Source organism: Babylonia areolata, chromosome 13, assembly GCF_041734735.1.
Source record: "Babylonia areolata isolate BAREFJ2019XMU chromosome 13, ASM4173473v1, whole genome shotgun sequence".
Classification (NCBI taxonomy): domain Eukaryota; kingdom Metazoa; phylum Mollusca; class Gastropoda; order Neogastropoda; family Buccinidae; genus Babylonia; species Babylonia areolata.
Window position 1 is genome coordinate 23,556,854 of NC_134888.1, and position 22,495 is coordinate 23,579,348.

Below are 22,495 nucleotides of genomic sequence, written 5' to 3' on the forward strand. Positions count from 1 at the left end.
TAATTAAACACAAATTTATTAACAGCACAAAATACATTTGGTTAATTCAATAGAAATAACAAACAAAAGTTACTTGCAATACACATGTGATTTGATCAGGAATGATTATGAAATAGGCAAGTGTTAACATACATGTATGTACCCAAAAATGTATATGTTTTCTACAAGTGTGTATAAGCATATTATGCAAACATCACCTCTTAGTTTGCATGAATCTACATATCTATATATATCTGGGAATATTTATTTAATCTCTCTCGATCTCTGTCTCTCTATAGTGTGTGTGTGCGCACACGCACGCGCGCACGTGTGTGTGTACTGGAAGATCAAACAATGTGTTAACGTGTAGCAAGATATTGATGGTCTGTGCCACTGTTATTACTTCTACAAAACTGGCTTTATATCACACACACACACACACACTTTAGCCTTCGCTGGCTATTGTGGGTCATACACGACCCAGAAGGATACAAAAACGCAAATCTCTCAGCCAATTCTTAATATTTTTCTACGAAATTTCCGAAGTGCTTCCTACAACTAAAAGGCCAACTTTTGCCAAAAAAGGAGAGAAAAAAAAATTAATTAATGAGTAATTAAAGGTGGCGTTTTAACTACACATGGACGCTTGTTTCGGTCATGTATGACCCATGCTTTTTAAAGAGGAAAAAACGTGGTCACCCCTCGAAAGCTTGTGTGGGTCATGCACGACCCATACCTTTTTAATAGTGATTTCGGAAGGTTTTATTTGCAATCAATGAAGGAAAATAAAAAAGTTTTACTTTCAATAGCCTCACTACCCCACTACTCTCCCACTACCCCCTCCCTGCCCCGTCCCTTTCGCCTGTCTTCAGCTATAACCCCCTTCCATCCCTTTCTCTAACAGCATGTACCTGTGTGACTGAATATCTTTGATTGTGCGTGTATAGGAGGCTATGAGTCATCTCTGTCTCTCTCTCTCTCTGTCTCGCTGTCTGTCTCTCTCTCTCTCTCTGTCTCTGTGTGCATAAGTAGGGTTTGTATGTATGTGCATGTGGTGTTATGCGTTTGTGTGTGTGATCAGTTGTGTGTGTGTGTGTGTGTATGTGCATGTGTGTGAATGCGTGAGCATGTGTTTCTTCTGAGTGTATGTGTTTGTGTGAGTCTGTGTGTGCGTGTGCAAGCGCATGTGTGTAAAATCAGTTGTTACGATATGTTCTCCTTTTCTATATTTTGTTATAAGCTTTGGAGGAATATAGGTTTTTGTCTCTTTACAAAGTATGGGTCGTGCACCACCCACACAAGCTTTGGAGGAATATACAGGTTTTTGTCTCTAAAAGGTAAGGGTCGTGGACGACCTACATGAGCTTCCGTGTGTAGTCAAAAGCGACAGCGGTATGGGTCGTGGACGACCCACATGAGCTTCCGTGTGTAATCAAAAGCGACAGCCAGCGAAGGTTAAAGAGCAAGTGCTGAGGCCAGAACTGAAGCATGACCTTACACTGGTCAGTGTTAACCTGAATTGAAGATGCAGGGTGGTAAACAGAATGCATCTTGAGCACACAAGACAGAGGGGCAAGTCACGAACACTTTCTCATCACTGTGAGGAAGTGTATTATTTGGTGGGAAAAGAAAAGAAAAACAAAACAAAAGGCGAATGGCAAACTGATTAAATCTTTAACCCTTTGGCTGCTGCTGACAAGTACACTTGTGAGTAACGGGATGTCACCTCAGTGAGATGTGTGATAGTCAGTTGTGTCTGACTATGACCATCAGAACAGCAGAGGAGGCACCTGCTGTCCCAACCATCTGGGCTAGAAGTTGATAGTGGAGAGTGCCTTGTCCAAGTTACAACCCAACTCTCTCGGCCAAGCGGATTTTAGGACAGTTGGCACTGCGATGGTTCCCAAAGGCCAGCTAGCCCCCAAGGCTGCAGCACTAAGAGCCAGTGCAATCTTGCCTCCTAATTTGACAGTCATTGTCTTTCATAAAAGACGAAGCTGTAAATGACTTCCCACTGCAATGGAGAATCCATTGATCATACAACTCTCATTTTGCTATTGGCCAAACTGTAATCTATGGTCAATCTGTGATATATATACAATGGAGCTTACAGGTCAGGATGTCAGTCACCACTCTTATTTTGACTTCTTCCTCTAGAGACTGCACTACTCTTGTTCAGGAAAACCAATAACACCTTTGGTAAGTACAGAAAAATTAGAAACTGCACTTATAACTTGAGCCACACTGAACTCATTTCAACATGTTTCATCTGTCAAAGGGTTAAATCAATCACAGATGCATTCCAGGCTGGAATGTATGAACAAGGGCCTCTTTCAACATGACTGAACACATACAGCTTTTGATCAACCTTTGAACTGACTGCACTAATCCAATCATAATTCAGTTGTTCAAAAAATGCATTGCTATTCACTTCCATCTCAACCATTTGATTTTTAAAAATCAAACAAATACATACAGCTTCTAAAATTTGAAATGGTTGCATGTATACATTAAATCATACTTCAGTTGCCAATTACATGCATCACTATTCCCTGATCTTTTTAAAATGATCACTTATTTGAATACATATGTCTTTTAAACTTTTAACCGACTGCATATTAATAAAATCAGAATACTGTTGATAATAAAATGCACTGCAATTCACTTACTGTTTAAAAATGATCTTTTCATTTTTTTTTTTTTCCAATAAACCACATTCTTAGTTTTTAACTATAACTGAGAAGAAAAAAAAGAAAGAAAAAAAACTACACATGTTTATTGACAAGATTCAGAAAGGGCCTTGGGTGGGATCAGTAGGCTATGTGAGTCTGGACAAGTGAAAATGTATTGAAATGCCACAGAGAACAGGAATCACTTCTTCTCTGTGCAAAAGACTAGAGATTTTCAGAAGGGCGTTTTGTCTTAAATTACATTAATGGACTAAATCCAGACATGAGAAAATTCAAGCAAGTCCAGATTTCATCCCATAGGAAATGGACAATACCTATTTATGGATATATATATATCCTCTTTTTTTTCTTTAGAGTATGAAAACTCTGTACATTCAATCGTACTGATATTTTGAAAACAAAAAAAGGCATAAGTCATTTATATCTTACAAGTGTCTATTGTAATAAATGTCTAAACCCACACAATTATACAACACACACATGCACATTGGTGTTTATACTAATCACGGATGCACGCAAATATCATCATCAAGTGACCAAAAAATGTTATGATGTTGAGTGAATCCAACAATTATTGTGCACAACATTTAACAAAAGCACAAATTCAACATCTGATACACACACACACACACACACACACACACACACATGTGCACATGAGAACTCGGTGTGTGTGTGTGTAGTAATATTATCATCATTTCCAATTTTAAGTATAACATACTGTGGAGCATCTATCCAAGAGAAAAAAACATTTTATATACATTATACTTTTCATACCACTTTACCAGTCACATGGCTTAAAGAGTAATGCTGCCGACAAAAGACAGTAAGAAAATAGGGACAACTGAAAAATAAATCTTTTTAAAGCATTATGAATTTGAAGTGCATGAAATTAATTTTCCACCTGTTTGCCCCTAAGTTGTCGCTTTACAGCATGAATACGTGAACAAATTTCAGATGTACACAAGGAACTGGTGGATTAAAAAGAAAGATCAAATGTATGCACAGCACATTTTGACAGGATGAAAAAAAAAAGATGGCCGAGGATACCATTTCAAACAAAATCAAGAATTAATGTTGCAGTATCAACATATATCTGTGATTTTCTTTTTTTCTTTCTCCATCACCCCAAGCACTTCTGGTAAAAGATATTTCTTCTTTCGTCAATTCAACATCTTTATAGTTGTATAAGAAGGAAAAATTACAAAGAGCAGACAAAAAATATCTATGTGACTATTATCAAACAAATCGAGATATTCTCTTGCAATAATCCATAATAACAACACTTTAAAAAAATATCAGCAGTATCATACATTTCATAGATTCTAACTTAGGGTTTTTAGAAAAATCTGACTGCAGAACAAACACAACAAATTGTAAACAGTAAACATCAATTATTCATATCAAGATCAACACTCTCGCATACTCCCCAAATAGATTTTAAAAAAAAGAAAAAAAAAAGATTAATATGCACAATTATGAAAACTGATGTGTTCTCTTTTCTTCTGCGTTATTGTAATCATTATTTGCTGGTAAATCCATGAAATGCTTTGGTGAGATGGAGAGGCGGCAATTAACAACAACAAAAATCAGAGACTGAGAAGGGAACTGGAAGAGGTAGAAGTATGAGGGGGATCAGAGAAGGAAAAACTGGATAAATTCACTCTAACAATTTTATCAAATCAGCCATGGAATAAAACAGTTGGGTTTTTTTTGTTTTGGTTTTTTTGGGGGTTTTTTTTGGGGGGGGTTTACATACACTGGGTTTTTTTAATATCCCATCCTCACTCAATATCGACCTTCAATCCAGTATCTATCACAATGCAAAATAGATGAGAAAATGAATGAAAGCAAACAAAAAACAAAAATTGTAAGGTAAACAGTGGTGAATTAATCAAACATGAAATTAAAAATTAAAGACAATTTGTGATATCAAAACAGAACAAGAAAAGGGATGGGGTTTGGGGTAATAATTAAACAAAAATAAAATAAACAAGACAATTTGTCAAAGTTATAAAAATATTTAAAAAAATAATATAGTAATAATAAATAAGGAGGATTATTTCTGGATATTTCCATATAAATTGATTAAAAATTAATTTCCTGCAAAATATTTTTCAGAAATGGTCATCAGCCAGGTGAACAGCAATACCGTTGATAGCGGGTGACAATTTCTGGGACAGACTATGATGGGTTGTTTTTTTCCCCCAAAGAAAATAAGAAAATTAATATCTTAAAAAAAAAAAAAAATTAACAAAAAAAAATCACTATCTATAACGTATGTATACTCCTCTGGTTTTGTTTGCGATGACAACAACGAAGTCAGTCAATTATTTCCCTTGGCTGTCACCCCACTCCTCTCCTCCCTCTCCCCCCCTCCCTCACCACAGTCCCTCCCCCTCAAATACACATCATTAGAATAACTGAAATTCATTGATCTTTTGTAGTAAATGAACCAATGGATTATATTATCAAGAATGATGTTGGGTGTTGTTTGTTGGTTGATAAAATAAAATAAAAACCCAATGGAATCAAACTGTTGTGGTGGTGGTTGTAATTCCAAAGTCTGACACAAAACTAAAAAACCTTAAGTGACTCTCCAAGACTATGTATACAATTAATACAACTTAGCATGTAAATAAATTTGCACTTCTTCACTGGTTATAACATATAATTTACACAGTCTAAAAAATCAGTCATCTATCATTTTGCGAACCTGAATCAATCGTGTTTTTGGAAAAATGTTTGGTTTTTATTTTGTTTTGTTTTATCAAATGTGCACTAGCCTATTTATTCACCTATTTCAATGAAGTAATGCATTTGCTATGCAACAATGTAATTCCATTTTTTTAGAAGTGAGGACTGGCCATTCCAATGTCACTTCTATTATATACACAGCAGTAAGTAAACAATCATTATCAGCAATAGACCCCTGGAGAGTTCCATGTTTAAATGACTTATAGAGGCGCGTCAGCAGGGACTGAAGAGACAAAGTGTCAAGATCGCACACCTTTGGTTCAGTATTTGTGTCAATCGCCTTGGGCATTGCTCGATGTCAGGATGAGAGTTACATGCACAAGATGGCCACGGAACTCTCAGGGGTCAATTTCCTTTCCATTCCCCCCCCCCCCTCCCCCCCCCTCCCCCCCCAAGTTACAATAACGATTCAGAGTCCTATGACACCCAGTGGCACATTCCATGATCTGCCTGGACCAACTGATATCCAGCCACTGAAATGTACAATTATTATTAGTGGTATGAAAAATTATATGAAAAAAAGTATAGTAGTTTATGAATAGCATGATGCAGTCAAACTGCTTCTATCAAAAAACAAAACAACAACAAAAAAACAGTGTGATGAATCAATCAGTAATGTCTAAAACTGTACATAACAGAAATACACATCTGGCATCTTTTCTGTTCTATGTTCACCCTATCCCTCCCCCACTCACGTGTTCCTTCTCTCTCTACAAGTTAACCATCACAATACTCCATCCAAGTCTTATCAAATTCAATGGAAAGCTTACATAACAAGTGAACAGTAAACTAAACTTGAAAGGAATAAGATTTTTTTTTTCTAAAAGCTCATCTACAAACTTCCCCACCCACACATGTGCCTTCTATCCCAACAAGTTAATCATTACAATAATCCCTCCTAGTCCTTCTAATTCAGTGAAAAGCTTACTTAACAGTAAACTTAAATTGAAAGGAAGAGGGCATTTTTGAAGCTCGTATGTAAACTCAAACCTAATTTTCAGTCACTCATATACACTATACAGTTTCAGCTCATTCGTTTTTGTTAACTCAAGACTAAAAATATTTTTTTTTAAAGTTAACATGGTAACATTTCTTTTCCCTTTAAAATCTGACCACAAGCATGTTTTTTTGTTGTTGATTTTTTTTTTTTTTTTTTTAGCCCAAACCCTTGCAATGGTTTTCACACTATATGTTTCCACAGAGCTGCCAGTCCTAAATTTAATGGACACAATGTGTGTGACTATGCACAAGCATGTGCACAGAAGCAAAATCATTTGCCTGCAGTACAAGGTTGGACGGATTCGGGTCAGTGTGAGGTTCAGAAGGGAGAAGGCTTAAGAGATGGATGCGTGAGAAATGGCAATTGGAATAATTTCACAAAATTTCTTTTTCCTATTTATAACACTGCAAAAAGTACAATGAATGGATTAGTGTAAGATATGAAAAAGTTTGAATATGAAGGTTTGTGATCAAGATAGTAAGAGTCAGAAATAATTGTTTAACTGATCATTGTTGCAACCAGTTGACTGATCATTGTTACAATCAGTTGACTGATCATTGTTACAACCAGTTGACTGATCATTGTTACAACCAGTTGACTGATCATTGTTAAACCAGTTGACTGATTCATTGCTGCAACCAGTTGACTGATCATTGTTACAACCAGTTGACTGATCATTGTTACAACCAGTTGACTGATCATTGTTACCAGTTGACTGATCATTGTTACAACCAGTTAACTGATCATTGTTACAACCAGTTGACTGATCATTGTTACCAGTTGACTGATCATTGTTACAACCAGTTGACTGATCATTGTTACCAGCTGACTGATCATTGTTACAACCAGTACTATTTACTAACAAATTTCTCATCCCACCTTCTCAACTATAGAATAAAGTTTCTTTAGAGCTATGATTCACCAGATGAATCTTCCCAATGGATATCAGTCAATCCCACATGGATTCTTCATACACGCAGCATCCACCCAACAGGACCAGTTCACCCTTAAGACTCTTCCCCGTATGAAGTATTCGGCCAGTATATGGCCAGTGAAGACTGTGCAGGCTGGACAGCAGGCTGTGGAATGTAGTGGTCTGGCTGTGTGACCAAAGGCTCGTACTTGGCGATCATATGCTGCTGGTAGGTCACAGCCTGATCCTGGTGAGCCACAGGGGCCTGGTGAGCCATGGGAGCCTGCAGAGTCAGTGAGGCACCGTGAGCCACAGGGGCGTTCACTCCAGCAGCGCCATGGTCAGCAGGGACCTCTAACAACGCAGCGCTGTGAGCCAAAGGCACCTCCACAGTCACGCTGCTGTGGGCTGCTGCCGGAGATTCGTGACTTGTGGGTGGAGCTACGGGTGGGGTTGGAGCCACAGTTGGGGGCGGAGCCACAGGTGGGGGTGGTGGAGTTGGAAATTTGTTTTCCGGCTTGATTCTCTCCTCCAAGGTGTGCTTGCGGGACTGTTGGCCATGGGGAATGGGCTCCAGCTTGTGCACTTTGCGGCGGTGGGCCGAGAGGTTCCCTGAGCTGGCAAACCTGCGACCACACACCGTGCAGGCAAAGGGCTTCTCACCGGTGTGGACCCGCATGTGGTTCTTCAACTCGCGCGAGCGAGTGAAGCATTTCTCACACTGCTGGCATTTGTAGGGCTTCACCCCAGTGTGAGTACGCATGTGACTGTTGAGACGGCTCTTCTCCCTGTATCGCATCCCGCACAGCTCGCAGCAGAAAGGCCGTTCGTCCTTGTGCACCAGTGTGTGCTGCTGCAGCTCTGCCTTTCTGATGAACGACTTGGAGCACTGCTCACACTTCCAGGTCTTGTTCCCGTAGTGACGCTTCATGTGGTCCTCATAGCAGGGCTCGGTGATGTACTTGTTGCACAGAGAGCAAAGGATCTTCTCCTTGTGCGTGAGGGCATGGCGCTGCAAGAGGTAGCGTGTTGGAAATGAATCTCCACATATAGCACACAGCCATTCCTGGGTCTGGTCCGGGTGACCCGCTTTCTCATGTTCATCATACTCGTGTCGCGTAGCAAACCAACTACCACAGAAGTGGCATGTCAGGCTGGTGTCCTTGCCCTTGTGTTCTGACTGAATGTGTCTCTTGCGCTCAATGCGGGATGAGAACTGCAGGTCACAAGCGATGCAGTCAAACAGTACCCGTCGGCACGTCTTGTGGCTGTCGTCCATGTGACTCCTGAGGTTTTCGCGACTGTGAAAAATCAGTGGGCAGTAGGGACAGAAAAGGACAAGCCTGCCCTTGTTATGCTCCCGCCGAATGTGGATACGCAGTTCCACTTTTGTCTTGAATTTGCCATCACATTCTGGACAGTCCCGCATGATCATTGGAAAGTGTTTAGTTTTCATGTGCAGTATGTAGCCTGGACGACTGTTATACGTCTTATTGCATTCATTACATTTAAAACAGTCAACCTCCCTTCCTTTCGAGTCCTCCTCACTGTCACTAATGTCATTTTCCCCCTGCTCCTCTAGTTTAATTTTTTTCGCAGGTACCTCACTGTGCTTGGAGGCTTTGTGCATCAACAGTCCTTGCTTACTGCGATACTGTTTATTGCAAACAGTACACTCAAACAATTTGTCTTTTTCATCCGGTACATATTCATCCGTGTCATCTCCATCATCCCCTTCAGGCAGAGCCATCTGCAGCCTTTCATTCTCCTCCCCGTGCTTGGAGACCCTGTGCAGCAGCAGACCCTGTTTACTGCGGTATTCCTTACCGCAGTCATCACACTTGAACTGCAAAGGTGTCTGGGATTTCTCAGCACTCTTTTCAGGTTCCTTTGCATCAGATACAAGGGCTCCAGTTTTGGCAGCTTTGCAGCGCTTGCGTTTGACATGCTGGTCAAGTCCGGCAGCAGTGTGAAACTTTCGCTGACAGGCAGAGCACTCCAACGTGGACACCTGATGATAGCTGTCATTGGACGGTCTCCCACGTTTTCTTGTCACCATTGGAGCAGGTGTGGTTTTCTGCTCTTGTTCAAAGTGAACTTTAGTGGGGAGCGGGGATTCGTTTGCATGGCTATCAGAATCTTGCTCATCCTGGGAGTCGTCAGCTGATGAATTGGATCCTGAAACAATCACCCTCCTCCTCAGTACACGCCGCGTCTGCCTTGGTTTCCTTCTGTGCCGTTTTTCTCTTTCCTCCTGAAAAAAAAAGTAGACATTGTTTTTGACGTGCAAAGTGTCACTGACTCATTCTCTTTCATGCTGATATATGTCACAGCACTCAACACTCTGAATCCACCATGAAATGAAGAGAATAAGAGAAAGAATAGTTACCAATCATGCATATATAGGTCTACACGAATATCACACTGGAAATCCAATAAAGCAACACATTTCAACCATGGGATCTTGAACAGGCTTGACAAACATACACTACATAAAGAAGAACAAACACTGAGAAAACAATATGCTTTGTTGATTACACTGATAGCTGCAATGATATTTCAACGGGAAAGTTACTTGGAAAAAAACCTCCATAAAATCAAAGTCAAAACAATGCCGCCCACTGAACGCATGCTCTGGAACAGCGCCAACAACTAAAAAAATAATATAGTAGCTATTTTCCAACCCATGCCTTCACAGTACTACAGGAGCGAATGAACTGCATGGGGACAGTTGTATTCAATGATCTTTTTCATAAGTCTGATTACTTTATTTTTACATATAACTATAATACACACACTGACATATGCTGAACAGCAGAGGAAAACAAGGGCAGAAAATCAATTCTTTAGTCTGTGAAGACTTGACCAAAAAGCAAAAAACAACAACAAAAAAAGTTTAAAAAATAAATCATTTAATAAACCATATATTCAGAACAGAGAGAAGAGAAGCACAATTAAAACATGTGAACAGCAGACCAGGAAAATCAAATTTCCTTCAGATTTAAGTGTTCTTTGATTAATAACCACAAAAATTGTTGCTGTGGTCAAAAATACTCTGTCTTAATATCCACTCCACTCCAACACAGTTTGTGACAAACATGAAAAATGCTACTGAAATACTTTAAATAGTCTATCATATATCTTATTATATATATATATATATATATATATATATATATATATAAATATAAACATGTATGTATGTCATACTTTTTTTTTCTCTTTTTTGGTCTCACATTGTATGACCTATATGTTGTGTATAATTTATTCAATACAATGACAAGATTGTGTGTGTGTGTGTGCGTGTGCGTGTGTAGATAAATTTTGTGCTCGAGTGTTTGGTTGGCTGACTGCAGAGAGCTACACATGAAAAGTTTTTTTTTTCTCTTCATTTTAGTGTTTAAATGCATGTTTTTAATTCAACCATCAGTATTTACATTGTACAGCACAACTGAGCATGTTTTACACGGAAAGGCGCTTTATAAATCAAATTATTATTATTACCGTTATTATTATCAAAAGATTCAGTCAGCCACCAGTCCTCAACATTACCTTTGCCTTTTCCCCTCCTTTTTCTTTGGGGTTAGCCTCCATGATAAGCTTCCACAGCTTGGTTCGGTCATCGCTGCCCTTGTCTTTCTTGTTGTCTTTCTTGGTGCTGTTTGCGTCCTTGCTGCTGTTTGCTGCCTTCTGTGGACAGCTGACACAGGACACACTCAGCTGTTGATGACAGGTGCTGCAGGCTGATCTGCCGGAGGGGAACACGCCTGAAGTGTTGTCATAACTGAAAGCAAACAGAGGAATATGTACACAAATTCCTGACTGATTCTATGGATCAATGGTTATGGTTTCTTTTGTCATCATGTCTGTGTCTACAGGTCTTTCTCTCTCTCTCTCTCTCTCTGACAGTCTGTCTGTCTCTCTCCCTATAAAAATATTCTCTCCTGCTATAAATATATATATATACATGCTGAAACTGAAAAAGTACTGAAAAATGAGGAATATAATATATACATCTGGGATGGGTTGCTTTAAAAATGGAGCTCGGCAGTGCTACGTTTGCTCAGTATTCTGACTTGTCAGCAAGTGTCTTCAGTGTATGTGATTTGCATCTGGACTTAGGAAAATTCTTAGCCGTTTTAGCGCAAAGGAAACTTAGCTCTGCAAAAAACACTCATGCAAATGATCTTTTGAATTCACAGTCCTAAAATTTAGTAGAAAGAAGGCTTGTTACAGTTAAAAACTGAATGTTCACTGTTTCAGTATTCATCAGAAAGTCTGCAATTGTTGAGCACTTCTTCTGCCTTAAGCATACCTCTGGTACATACCAAAACAACCCACAACAGATACAAATGTCATGTTTCAATCCAGATTATCCCCAAATACTGCCATTTCCAACTTGACATAATTTACATGCTTGAACTTGTTGAAGCTTCATCAACATCCATTTTCCCCTGTAGTTGAATATCATGTTGCACAGTGGTCATTTTAGTAAGTATTATCACTAATGTCTAAAATTAGAGAGAGAATATTACAATTTATAAATCATAATAATAATCATCATCATATGATGACAAAAGAATGGCACTCAGTTTTACGAGACACGTTCTATTTCTCATATGGAAATACCTGCAACTACAAGACAGAACCACACTTCTGCTGAGCTCAGCATTATAAAGGTGAATGTTTTCATCTTCCCTACACATCTTCATTTGCCCCAGACCAGGTAGAATAGTTTTCATTAATTCAAAACAAACAAAACTACTTTTATTAGTTTCAAATTAAAAAAAAAAAAAAATTCAAGACTTACTATGTCATCAAGAAGCAGGCAATTTCCTCATCGTTTTTCAGACCCTGAGAATTTCCAATGTCCCTCCACCTGATGTAGGACTGGCTCTTGAGGAATTCTGCGCGGAACCCTGACGCTACCTGCTGCTCCGCTTGCTTTTCCTTGTCACTCCTCGACACAGCCCTCTGCTTCCACTTCTCAGCACCAGTCTTCTGGTTTGCTGGTGCTACAGTTCCACCTTTATCCACCAAATTTCTTGTCACGTTTGCAGAGCTGAGCTGCACTGGAACGCTTCTTGGAATGACAGTTCTGTTTTCGCTGGACATTTTGACACTGTCCTGCTGCATTATATTTCCCGAAGACTTACTACTTGTGGAAAACCCTTCAGAGGCACCAGTCTGGGATGTTTTTACTGTGATGCTGCTGCTTGGGGTTCCAGCAACGATGTTGATCTCTGGTGTTTGTGGCAAACTTCCTGAGGTGTTTATGACAGTGGTTTGCGGAACGTTTCTAGACACAAAATCAGCAGTCTCTGCCATAAGGCGCATGTTGATGTCATCCGCTGGAACACTGCCTCTCGAGATGATCTCTGCTGCTTCAGCCATGACACGCATATTGATGTATTCCGGATGTGGTTGTTCTGCCACGCCCATTCTCTTGATGTCGTAAGATACTGAACGCCTGTTGGAACCCGTCTCAAAGGCATCCTCTGTACCTGGTACGTTGACGATTCTGACACCACTGGTCTGAGGTAATGTCATCATACTGGAGTCAGTTCCACTGTAGGGTGCTGAGGTCATTTTGTTATCACCTGCTTGGTGCATGCTCACGCCGGTTTCACTTGTATGTGGCACACTCACCCTATGACTGCTTGCTGTTTCCAATGCTCTCATGTCTCCAGCTTGGGGAGGATCTGTTCTGACCACATACATCTGCTGCCCATCAGCATTACTTATGTCACCTGTCTGACTTATCCTCTGTCTTGCAGTATCATTCATCTGTTGTTGATCAGCTGTGCCACCATAGACTTGCTGTCTGTCGGTTATATTTGTTTCACCAGCCTGTGACACAGTTGATGTATCAACATTGTACACTCTTTGCCTGTCACCCGCACTGATGTCAGCAGCCTGGGACACAACGCTTGTTCCAACATGATACACCTGCCTATCAACTGATCTCATATCACTAACCTGTGATGTGTTTGTTTTTGCAACATCAAACATATGCAGCCTCTCACCAGCACTGATTTCACTAGTTCTGACATCATACACCTGTTGTGTCTCCAGTGCACTTGCATCAGTGACTTTGGTCGCTGTCATGTTGAGAATATTACCACTCTGATATGGATTCACTCTGCTGACATCAAATTTCTGTTGCATCTCAACTGCAGTGGTATTTCTGTTTTGAAGAGCAATCATTTTGCCCAAATCCACTTTGTCCTCCACTTCTGTTGATCGGATGTCGCTGGTCTGGGGCAAAATGGTTTTGCTCTCATCAGCCTGTATGTGAAGGTAGCTGCCTTCAGTGTGAGGCATGTGCAATCTACTTGTGTCACCAGATACAGGTATTATCCTGATCACATTGCCATTCTGCTGAATGTTCATTCTGCTCCCATCAGCAGTTTGAATTTCAGTGGTGTTGCTCTCGTCACCTGGCAGTAAATCTATTCTTCTTAAATCACTCTGTCCCACACTCATTTGACTAACATCCCCTGTATGAGGCAAAATAACCATACTGAAATTACCAGCCTGGGGTAACGCCATTGTGCTAATGCCTTCAGCAACATGAGGATAAGTGACAACACCAACATCACCTGTTTGTGGCAGAATGATTGGTTTGGTGTCAACAGTGTGCTGCGAGTTCACTTCCCCGGTTTCCTGCAAGTGAGCTAAGCTCAGTCTGTCATCCTCACAGGTATATCCTCCATGTGTTTGCAGAACACTGATTCTACCCACATCACTCAAATTGCTTCTGGCCAGGAGGTCACTGTATTTAATGTCCATGCTGTGCATACCTGCTGCTTGGGAAACAACAGCATCAACATGACTGCCGTCTTCAGTGTGGGTTGTGCTTACAACCCCTCCTGTGTTTGATAAACTCATTCTGCTGAAATCATCCATCTGGGACATGACCACTGTCCTGACATTGCCAGCTTCTGGCACAGTTATTCCCCCAGTTTCACAGGCATTCAGTGTGTTCACTGCACCAATGTCAGCGGAAAGAGACACTGCCATCCTACTCCCTTCTCCAGCATCTGGGGAGGTCATCTTGGTGATGTTGGTGTATGGCAGTGACTGATCAGTCACACTCGCAGGGACAGGCACAGTGATCCACACCTTCTCAGCTTCGTGTGCAGACAAGTGACCAGCAGCATCACCCAAGGTGCTCACTCCACTCAGGCTGGCCATGTTCAACTGGCTGACATTACTAACATCTTGTGAATTCCCTCTGCTGACTGTAGAAGGTAAATTCCTTCTGTTTATATCACTGACAGGCGCATTCCTTCTCATGATTTCCTCACTTTCAAGCACATTTGCTGTACTTACACCACCAATGTTAGGTTCATTCAGTCTGCCAGCCTGAACACTCCCAAGAATATTTCTTGTGCTGATGTCTTTTGTTTCAGAAGTGCTGATTTTGCCAACTTCACTTGTTTGTTGACCACTTGCTCTGCTCACAGTGTTTGAAAGAATTAAGCCTCTGTGAACATCACTGTTGGGCAAAGTCATGCTGGTAATATCAGCTGTCTGGGGTAGAGTGACTCTGCCAAAACTGTCAGTGTCTGGCACAGTCCCTCTCGTGACATCAGATGTGTAGGGTACACTGAGGTTGCTGCCCCCAACAGCCAGGGGTACACCACTTGTCTCCACACCATCACCATCACCGGAGCTCATTCTACCCACTTCATTTGAATGCGACACACTGGACCGTCTGAAATCAATTGGTTCAACAGCTTGGACGTAATCAGCCTGTGCCATCATTGTCGAGTTGACATTCCTCAATGGCAAACTGCTGCAGACATGAGCAATCGGCATACTGCTGCAGACATGAGCAATCTGTTCAGGCAAAGAGTCTGCTGTACTGACGCCAACGTCAGGATTCAGGTATGACTGGTGCCCTGCCACAGCAAAAGTCCTGTGGACCACAGACTCGCCATAAGATGGCTGAGCTGTGGTGGCATACACTGTGGTGATGGCAGTTTGGGGTAGGTTCTCAACCCCCGGGTGGTTTGTCTGGGGCACCAAGGGGGGGCTAGCACAGTATGTTTGCGGCAGGCTCTGAGTGCCCATATCTTCTTCACCCCTCTCACTTTTGTCCACCGCTGATGTGCTGCTGGCCGCAAGGCTCTCACCCTGTACAGAACACACCATGTATAATGCTGGTGGCAATGACTCATGTGCATTAAAACTTTGTGTGTGTGTGTGTGCATGTGTGTGTGTAAAGCCATAGTCATGATAATCTATAATACTTTATGACAGTTTTTTGTCAATCTAATGTGAGTGCATTTGTATATAATCGGGAGAATTTTATTTGCAGCTTCTGTGGTCTTTATTCCACCCACACTTTTGCAAACTGAACTGAGGACTACAAAAATATATTTCTGCTCTAAAATGAAAGTCTAACACCAGTAACATTTTATAAATCAGTATCATTTTAATGCCTTATATGTAAAGTAAATCAACAGGATGAGCATCAGTTATTCATTATGCTTTCTTTTTCTCTCTCAAAAGTGAAATCAACCAGGCTAACTCTGTTATAAGGTGTTTTACGTTGATCCTCCACAGTCAAATCTCCAAAGTCCCTTAACTATCTTCCAACTCTGCTCTCTCTGAAATGTTATAAATCATTCGCTCTGAAACCACTCTGTATACAATAATGGCTCTTTCAGTCTTTGTCATGACATCCAGTATTCCAGAAAACAAACAAAACAACAGGAAGTAGTTTTATAACTCTACCAATAAACAAGAAAAAAACATTTCTTTGGAAGTTTGCTGTGATAATTCTCACCAGCTTTCAGCCCTATAATTGCTGTATTTGAATTTAAGTCAGTCAAAATGATCAGCTGTACCAGTTACAGCAACCAGACCTGCCAATACCTGGAGATACTTGAGAAGAGTATTTTCAGCAACAGTGAGGAATATTTGGAAGTGGAGAGGAATGCTTTCAGCACTACACACAAAACAAAACAGCACATTCCTTTTGCAACTTAGATCACCCCACTTCCTTTTTCCAGCTTCAGGGCAACTTAAATCCGACTACACTTCAACAATGATGACAGTAAAAAGTGAAGAACTTTGGAAGTCGTCAACAAGAATGTCAGTCTATTTCTCAGTTAGTGAGACATGACAGCTATGCAGCTGTGTGCACTTAACAATCACCAAATGTCCTCCTTTTTTTTCTTTTTTTGTGCAAGAACTGAATTTTTTTCAGGAAGCTGAAGATCAGAAGCAACTGCAACCAAGTGGGACAAACTGTTGAAAATGGAAGAGCTGGCAGGTCTCCACAACAAACCTTGCTCATTTCTGGCAGCACTGGATGGCCAGGCAGGCCATCCCTCTCCCTATGTTGTTCCCTGTTGTGGTCAGCCATTGTCACCCCACCTCACTGACCAGGTTCCATGTATGCGCCTTCAGCAGTAACTACGATGTTGATCCACAACAAAGTAACACCTGCATGGATCTGTGACAAAAAAAAAGTGAATCCATCAGGAAACTCAGCCCAACCCATAGACACATTTAAAAAAACAAAACAGGACATAACATGAGCGTGATGAGGAATGTTAAACTAAAACTGACAAACATTTCCTGGAGGTCTGTAGAAATAGTTTCTGACAGTGACAGCCATTTGTCAAGAAGGCAGGTCAGTTTCTCAGATGTGAGAAATTGTGCTTTGACTTTCATACCACATACTGAATTAATACAACTGAGGCCCCACTTTTCTATCACAGTACTAATGATATCCTTTTAATAATATGACCAAGGCTTTCCCTGCGTACCCCATCCATATCTCTTAGGTTTTTTTAAGACAAGAAAAGAACATGCACACACACAATTTCCTTTTAACAATATGACAAAGGCTTTCCCTGCATGCCCCATCCATATCTCTTAGGTTTTTTTAAGACAAGAAAAGAACACACACACACACACACACACACAAACAAACACACACACCACATGCCTACATGTACAAACACATACACGTGTGCATGCTCACCAACTCGTAAACACTTCCTATTTTCTGTAATACAAAGTCTACAGAAGACAAATGTGATGTAATACTAATAGTCTGTTTTTGTTTCTATTTCTAATACTGAGTTCAACAAAAGCTATTCATGTCAACACAATGTAAATAACAAAGTCAGATTAACAATTACTAATAATACTATGGACACTCTTCATCTTAAATATATGTGCATGACTGTGTTGTAGTGAATGATCTGTGTATGCAGTCCATGTGTCTGTGGACGTGGATATACATCTATGTGTAGCATAAAATTACATGCACTCTGTGTGTGTGTGTGTGTGTGTGTGTGTGTGTGTGTGTGTGAGAGAGAGAGAGAGTCGATGGGTGGATGAGTACAGGCAGTACATAGGAAAGCATGGAGACAGTGATGAAGGGGGTCAAACGGGTGTCAAAGAGACAAAAAGAAGTTCCTATTATTGAGTGTTTTCAGTTTAATGTGTAAATATTTCATGTTTAACATGCAGTCAAAAGACTTTTTATCTTTATGATCAACATAAGTTGTATTTTTTAGTCTCAATATGAACACTATATATAATCAAACAAGAGTGGACCAGTGGCCTTTTAACTCAATCTGCCTCACAGCTATATACCTGCTACAACTCCCCTGGACCAACGCTACATGAGACCACTGCAGAAAAAAATAGGTGGTTCACTAAAAATGGCGAAAATCAATGGAGAATTGTTGACTTTATCGGTCAAACAAAGCTCTGTTTTCATGAATCTGTAAATGGTTCAGTTTAGAATGCCAACTGTACCAAGCAAGAATAAATGAAATTCGAATAGTGTGTTGGTACGAGAATACTCATACCTGGTCCACAGGGGAAGTACTCATGGTACGAGTTAACTTGTACCTGGAGTAGAATGAGTTAAACTCATTCACAATAATCAATAACTATTAACAACAAGGATGTCAACCAGTGGAGAAAGAGAGAGAGAGAAAAGAGAGAGAGACAGAGTGTGTTTGTGTGTGTGTGTGTGTGTGTGCGTGTGTGTGTGCTATGTGCGTGCGTGTGTGTGTGCATATGTGTGTGCATGTGTGTGTGTGTGCGTGCATGCGTGCATGCATGTGTGTGTGTGTCCTTCACTGATGTTGAATGCATATAAATTTGTCTATGTTAAAACTTGATCATTAGTCTTTTTTCCCCCCCACTGGTCTATTTCTTTACTGCTTGGTATAATTGGGTACCTATCTCTCTCACTCTCTATCTCCCTCTCATTCTTATTAAGTTTTAATACTTGCTTGGATCTGTTTAAAATTAATTCTACAGAGCCTTTTTTAACATACTGTGTAGACCCTAAAAGAAAAGACAAGGCCTGAAACAGCAAATGTAAAAGAAAATCATTTTAAAAAGCACTTTAGTGGTTTTCTATTATCCTTGAAAATTATCCCCCTCTATCCACCTTCCCACCCCCTTAAAAATGTGATTCTCATTCTTCGTAGGTCTCTCTCCTTCTTCTTCCAGATGATGCCCAGGGTCAACTAGTTGACCATTATCGGCATTTTGTGGTGGTGGGTTCCAGTTTATTATAATAAAAAAATAATTTAAAAAATCAAGTGGCAGTGAATCAGCAGAGTGCCACCTTCTTAACAAAGGTGGCAAGAGTTGAGGCATCAACAGTCTCCTGGGGCAGAGCATTCCAATCACAGATTGTTTTTGGAAAGAAGACATTCAGCCTGATGTTCGCTCTACAGGGGATTCTGTCAAATGTTTTGGTGTGAGCTCTTCTGGCCCGTTGTTGATGGTGGAGGTGTGGGCACTGACTTTGGTCATGCCCCTGCTTATCTTATATAGCACGACCAATCTGGCTCTCCTCCTATGCTGTTCCAGGGTTTCCCACCCCAGTGTCTGCAGCAGTGTGGTGACACTGGCTGTCCTCTGGTGTTTATTGAGGGCAAATCGTGCTGCTTTTCATTGAACCGCTTCCATTTTGTCTCTTTCCTGGTGGTGAGGCCCCATGCTATACTGGCATATTCGAGGATAAGGCATATGAGGGATCTGTAGGCGAGTGACTTTATTTCAATTGTCAGGTTCCTTCATAGGAAGCTGAGTGTCCTGTTTGGCTTTGTCACCATGCTGTTGATATGGTTCGTGAAGTGGAGATTGGACTGGAGTGTGACGCCAAGATATTTAGTGACTATCGCAGACTCCAGCCAGTGACCGTGCAGATGGTACTCCTGAGGACTGCTGTTTCTCCTTGTGGTGCACGTGAGGACACCACATTTTTCAGGATGGAATTTCATCTTCCCAGGCCTCTAGTTTCCTCAGGTCACCTTGCAAGGTGTCGTGTCGCTTGGGGTAGTGATGAGACGGTACACAGCAACGTCGTCTGCGAAGAGGTGAGCAGGGGATGTCACTCACAATGCTAGGTCACATATGTATACCAGGAACAGGCATGGACCAAGCACTGAGCCCTGCGGTACTCCTGATCTAACCGGAGTGTGCCCAGACCTCTTTCCATCCACAGCCATGGACTGTCTTCTGCTATCTAGGAAGCTCTCAATCCATGAGTTGGTGATGTTTCTGACGGCGTAGTGATCAAGCTTATGCAGCAGGAGAGAATGATGAACTTTGTCAAATGCTTTGGCATTTGTAGTTCTCTTCCAGGTGAGTCATGAGCTGGCTCACTATGATGTGTTCCAGCACTTTACTGGGCACACTGGTCAGAGATACCTGGCGGTAGTTTGCTGGGTTGTAGTGTTCACCCTTCTTGTAGGTAAGTGTGACTGTCGCCACTCTCCAGTCACCTGGGACCTGTCCTGAGTCAAGGAAGTACTGGTAGATACGTGTCAAGGGCCACTTCAAGGGCACATTCCCTGAGGACTCTTGGTGGCTGACCACCCGGGCCAGTGGCCTTGGTTGGGTTTAGTCCAGTAAGGAGCTTGTGCAAACCAGCTTCAGTGATATGTTCCTCTCCCCTCTTCCCCCTACCCCAACAACCGTCACTGTCGCTTACTAACTGCTTTTTCCATGTAATTGCAAACTACTTTCTGGCACAATATCAAATTTAAAGACCAAAGTGTTCAATTCTTTAATCATCATTCTTAATCATGAACGGGACGCTTTCATGTTGGATTTACTGTCCTTGACCTTTGGTCACTAAGCGAACAGGTGAACAGCAAATTTTAGCGTATTTGCGAAACTTTATGTGAAATATGTATCATGAGTCATTTACATCTCCCACCGTAGCGACAATATCTAGTGTTTTTTCACAAACTTTGTACAGTGCAAAAGTTTGCAAAGATCAACGCTTCGTGCGCTTGTTCCAGGAAGCAGCCTGCCCGCAATATGATTGACTTCGGGTGCCTATGACTATGATCCCGTTCCAAGCAATTTTAACAGTATATTCAAATTACAGATACATATAATCGATTTCAATGCATTAAACACATTTTGTTACGAGTATAACTAACATCAAAAGTGTTTGTTTCATACGATTCAAGCAAATTTACCTCAAGTAGGTCTCAAGAAAGTATGCAGGAGGAGCAATATCTCAAGCAAAGCTAACTGTTTTGGTTACGGGGCATTCTTGTCCAAGGATGAAATAGCATACATTATAGAAAAGATACCACTGACCATCAATTACATGCAGAATAAATCATGACCTTAAATCACTACAGCTTCTACGTTTTGCACTTGTAGCAACAGTCGTTGGAAATCCGAGAGACGTACGTAACTAATGTCATATTCATGTCCCGGTGGGTTTGGGGATGCCTCAGGCTGAAGAGGTCCAAGAAAGGGTTTATCAATTAAAAACAAACTTTACCAAGAAGGGTTGTGGTATCAATGAATATGTAGTTAAGTGAAATCACAAAAAAAATATTTTAAAAAATCAGGCAACTCAGAGGTTGCTTTGTTTGCAATCCGCAGTTAAAACGCAGAAAAGGGTAACTGACAGAACATAAAAAGAAAAGGTCTGGATGTTCTCATCGTTTTTTGTTGTTTGTTGTTGTTCTTCTTCTTCTTTTTCCTTTATACAACCAACATCATTATATTGATGATTCTGTTGTAGTTTGGGGAGGTTGCTGAGGATTGCGCTGTTGTGAGGATTGAAAAAAAAAAAAAAAATTTTTGCGACCTGGCCAGCCAGTGTACGTTCAGCGTGCACTAACATGAAAGATGCCAAGCCTCTGCATCAGCTGTGAGCGCGGGGAGGGGGGGGGATTTTGGGGTGTATGGGTGGTTAGGAGGAGGGTGAGGTGGGCAGTGCTGAGCGAGAGGAGGGGAGGGGGAATGGGGGGGGGGAGGGGGATTCACTTTTAGAGATGAGAGGCCAGTCTGGACTTGAAGCAGTCCACTGTGACTCGGCTGTCACAACTTCCTGAGGCAGCTTGTTCCATTGCTGTTCGTTTGTTTTGTTTTGTTTTTTTGTTTTTAAGCTTGGTGGCGGGTGTCGAATTTGTTTTGTGTGTCAATACTTCACTACACTGCAAGCCCGAATCTCGTAACCAGTAAAGTTCAAATTTGCCAGGCACTGACTCTGACCGTCTGTGCATGCCAGTGGGTACGACTGACGTTGACTGTCGACAACGGAAGAACAAAACGTAAAAATATCGTCTCAGTTTTTGAATGGATCAACTGCTGCCTGATTTTGAGACATTGATTTAAATATTAACCGAACTGCCTAAAGTCAAGAGCCTGTCTTCGGTCTTCACTGATCTTTTGCCACGGGATGCGCCTCCCAGTTCAGTTCCTCATCCACTCCCGTACAGGATCTGAGAACTATCTGTCACATGTACTGAGGCCTATGATCTTCCGTAACCTGTGTCCAACTTGAAAACACCTACCAAACAATAATGTGAATTGCCGGTACTTGCTATGCTTGCTTGTCTGCGCGCGGCGAACAATAGCACCGCAGCCGGTGCTTGCCGCCCACGGTATGGCACGCGACCGGACTGACACAGGGCTGACATCAGTAGTGACACACAGGCACTGATCGAGCTCACGCACTGAAGCCCGGTACAGTACGCGCGCACACGGTACTGACACCGCCCGGCCCTGCCATCGCGGCCCCACTGTGACAAGCACATACCGACTACTGTACACACACGCACACACCGATTGGCATTGGCACACAGCGTACCGGCACAAGGCTCACTCACACACGCACACTGACACACACCG

The 22,495-nt window shown here is 41.4% G+C and overlaps 1 protein-coding gene across 1 annotated transcript; it reads right to left on the minus strand.

The window, feature by feature from the left end:
• LOC143289158 (uncharacterized) lies at positions 1–20,861 on the minus strand. The gene is made up of 5 exons (XM_076598059.1): positions 20,824–20,861; positions 16,641–16,808; positions 12,150–15,481; positions 10,892–11,123; positions 1–9,593 (listed from the first exon to the last, which is right to left on the minus strand). Exons 2-5 carry the CDS (start codon positions 16,716–16,718, stop codon positions 7,434–7,436), a joined length of 5,802 nt encoding a protein of 1,933 aa, XP_076454174.1. The 5' UTR covers positions 16,719–16,808; positions 20,824–20,861; the 3' UTR covers positions 1–7,433.
• Between the last annotated feature and the right edge of the window lie 1,634 nt (positions 20,862–22,495).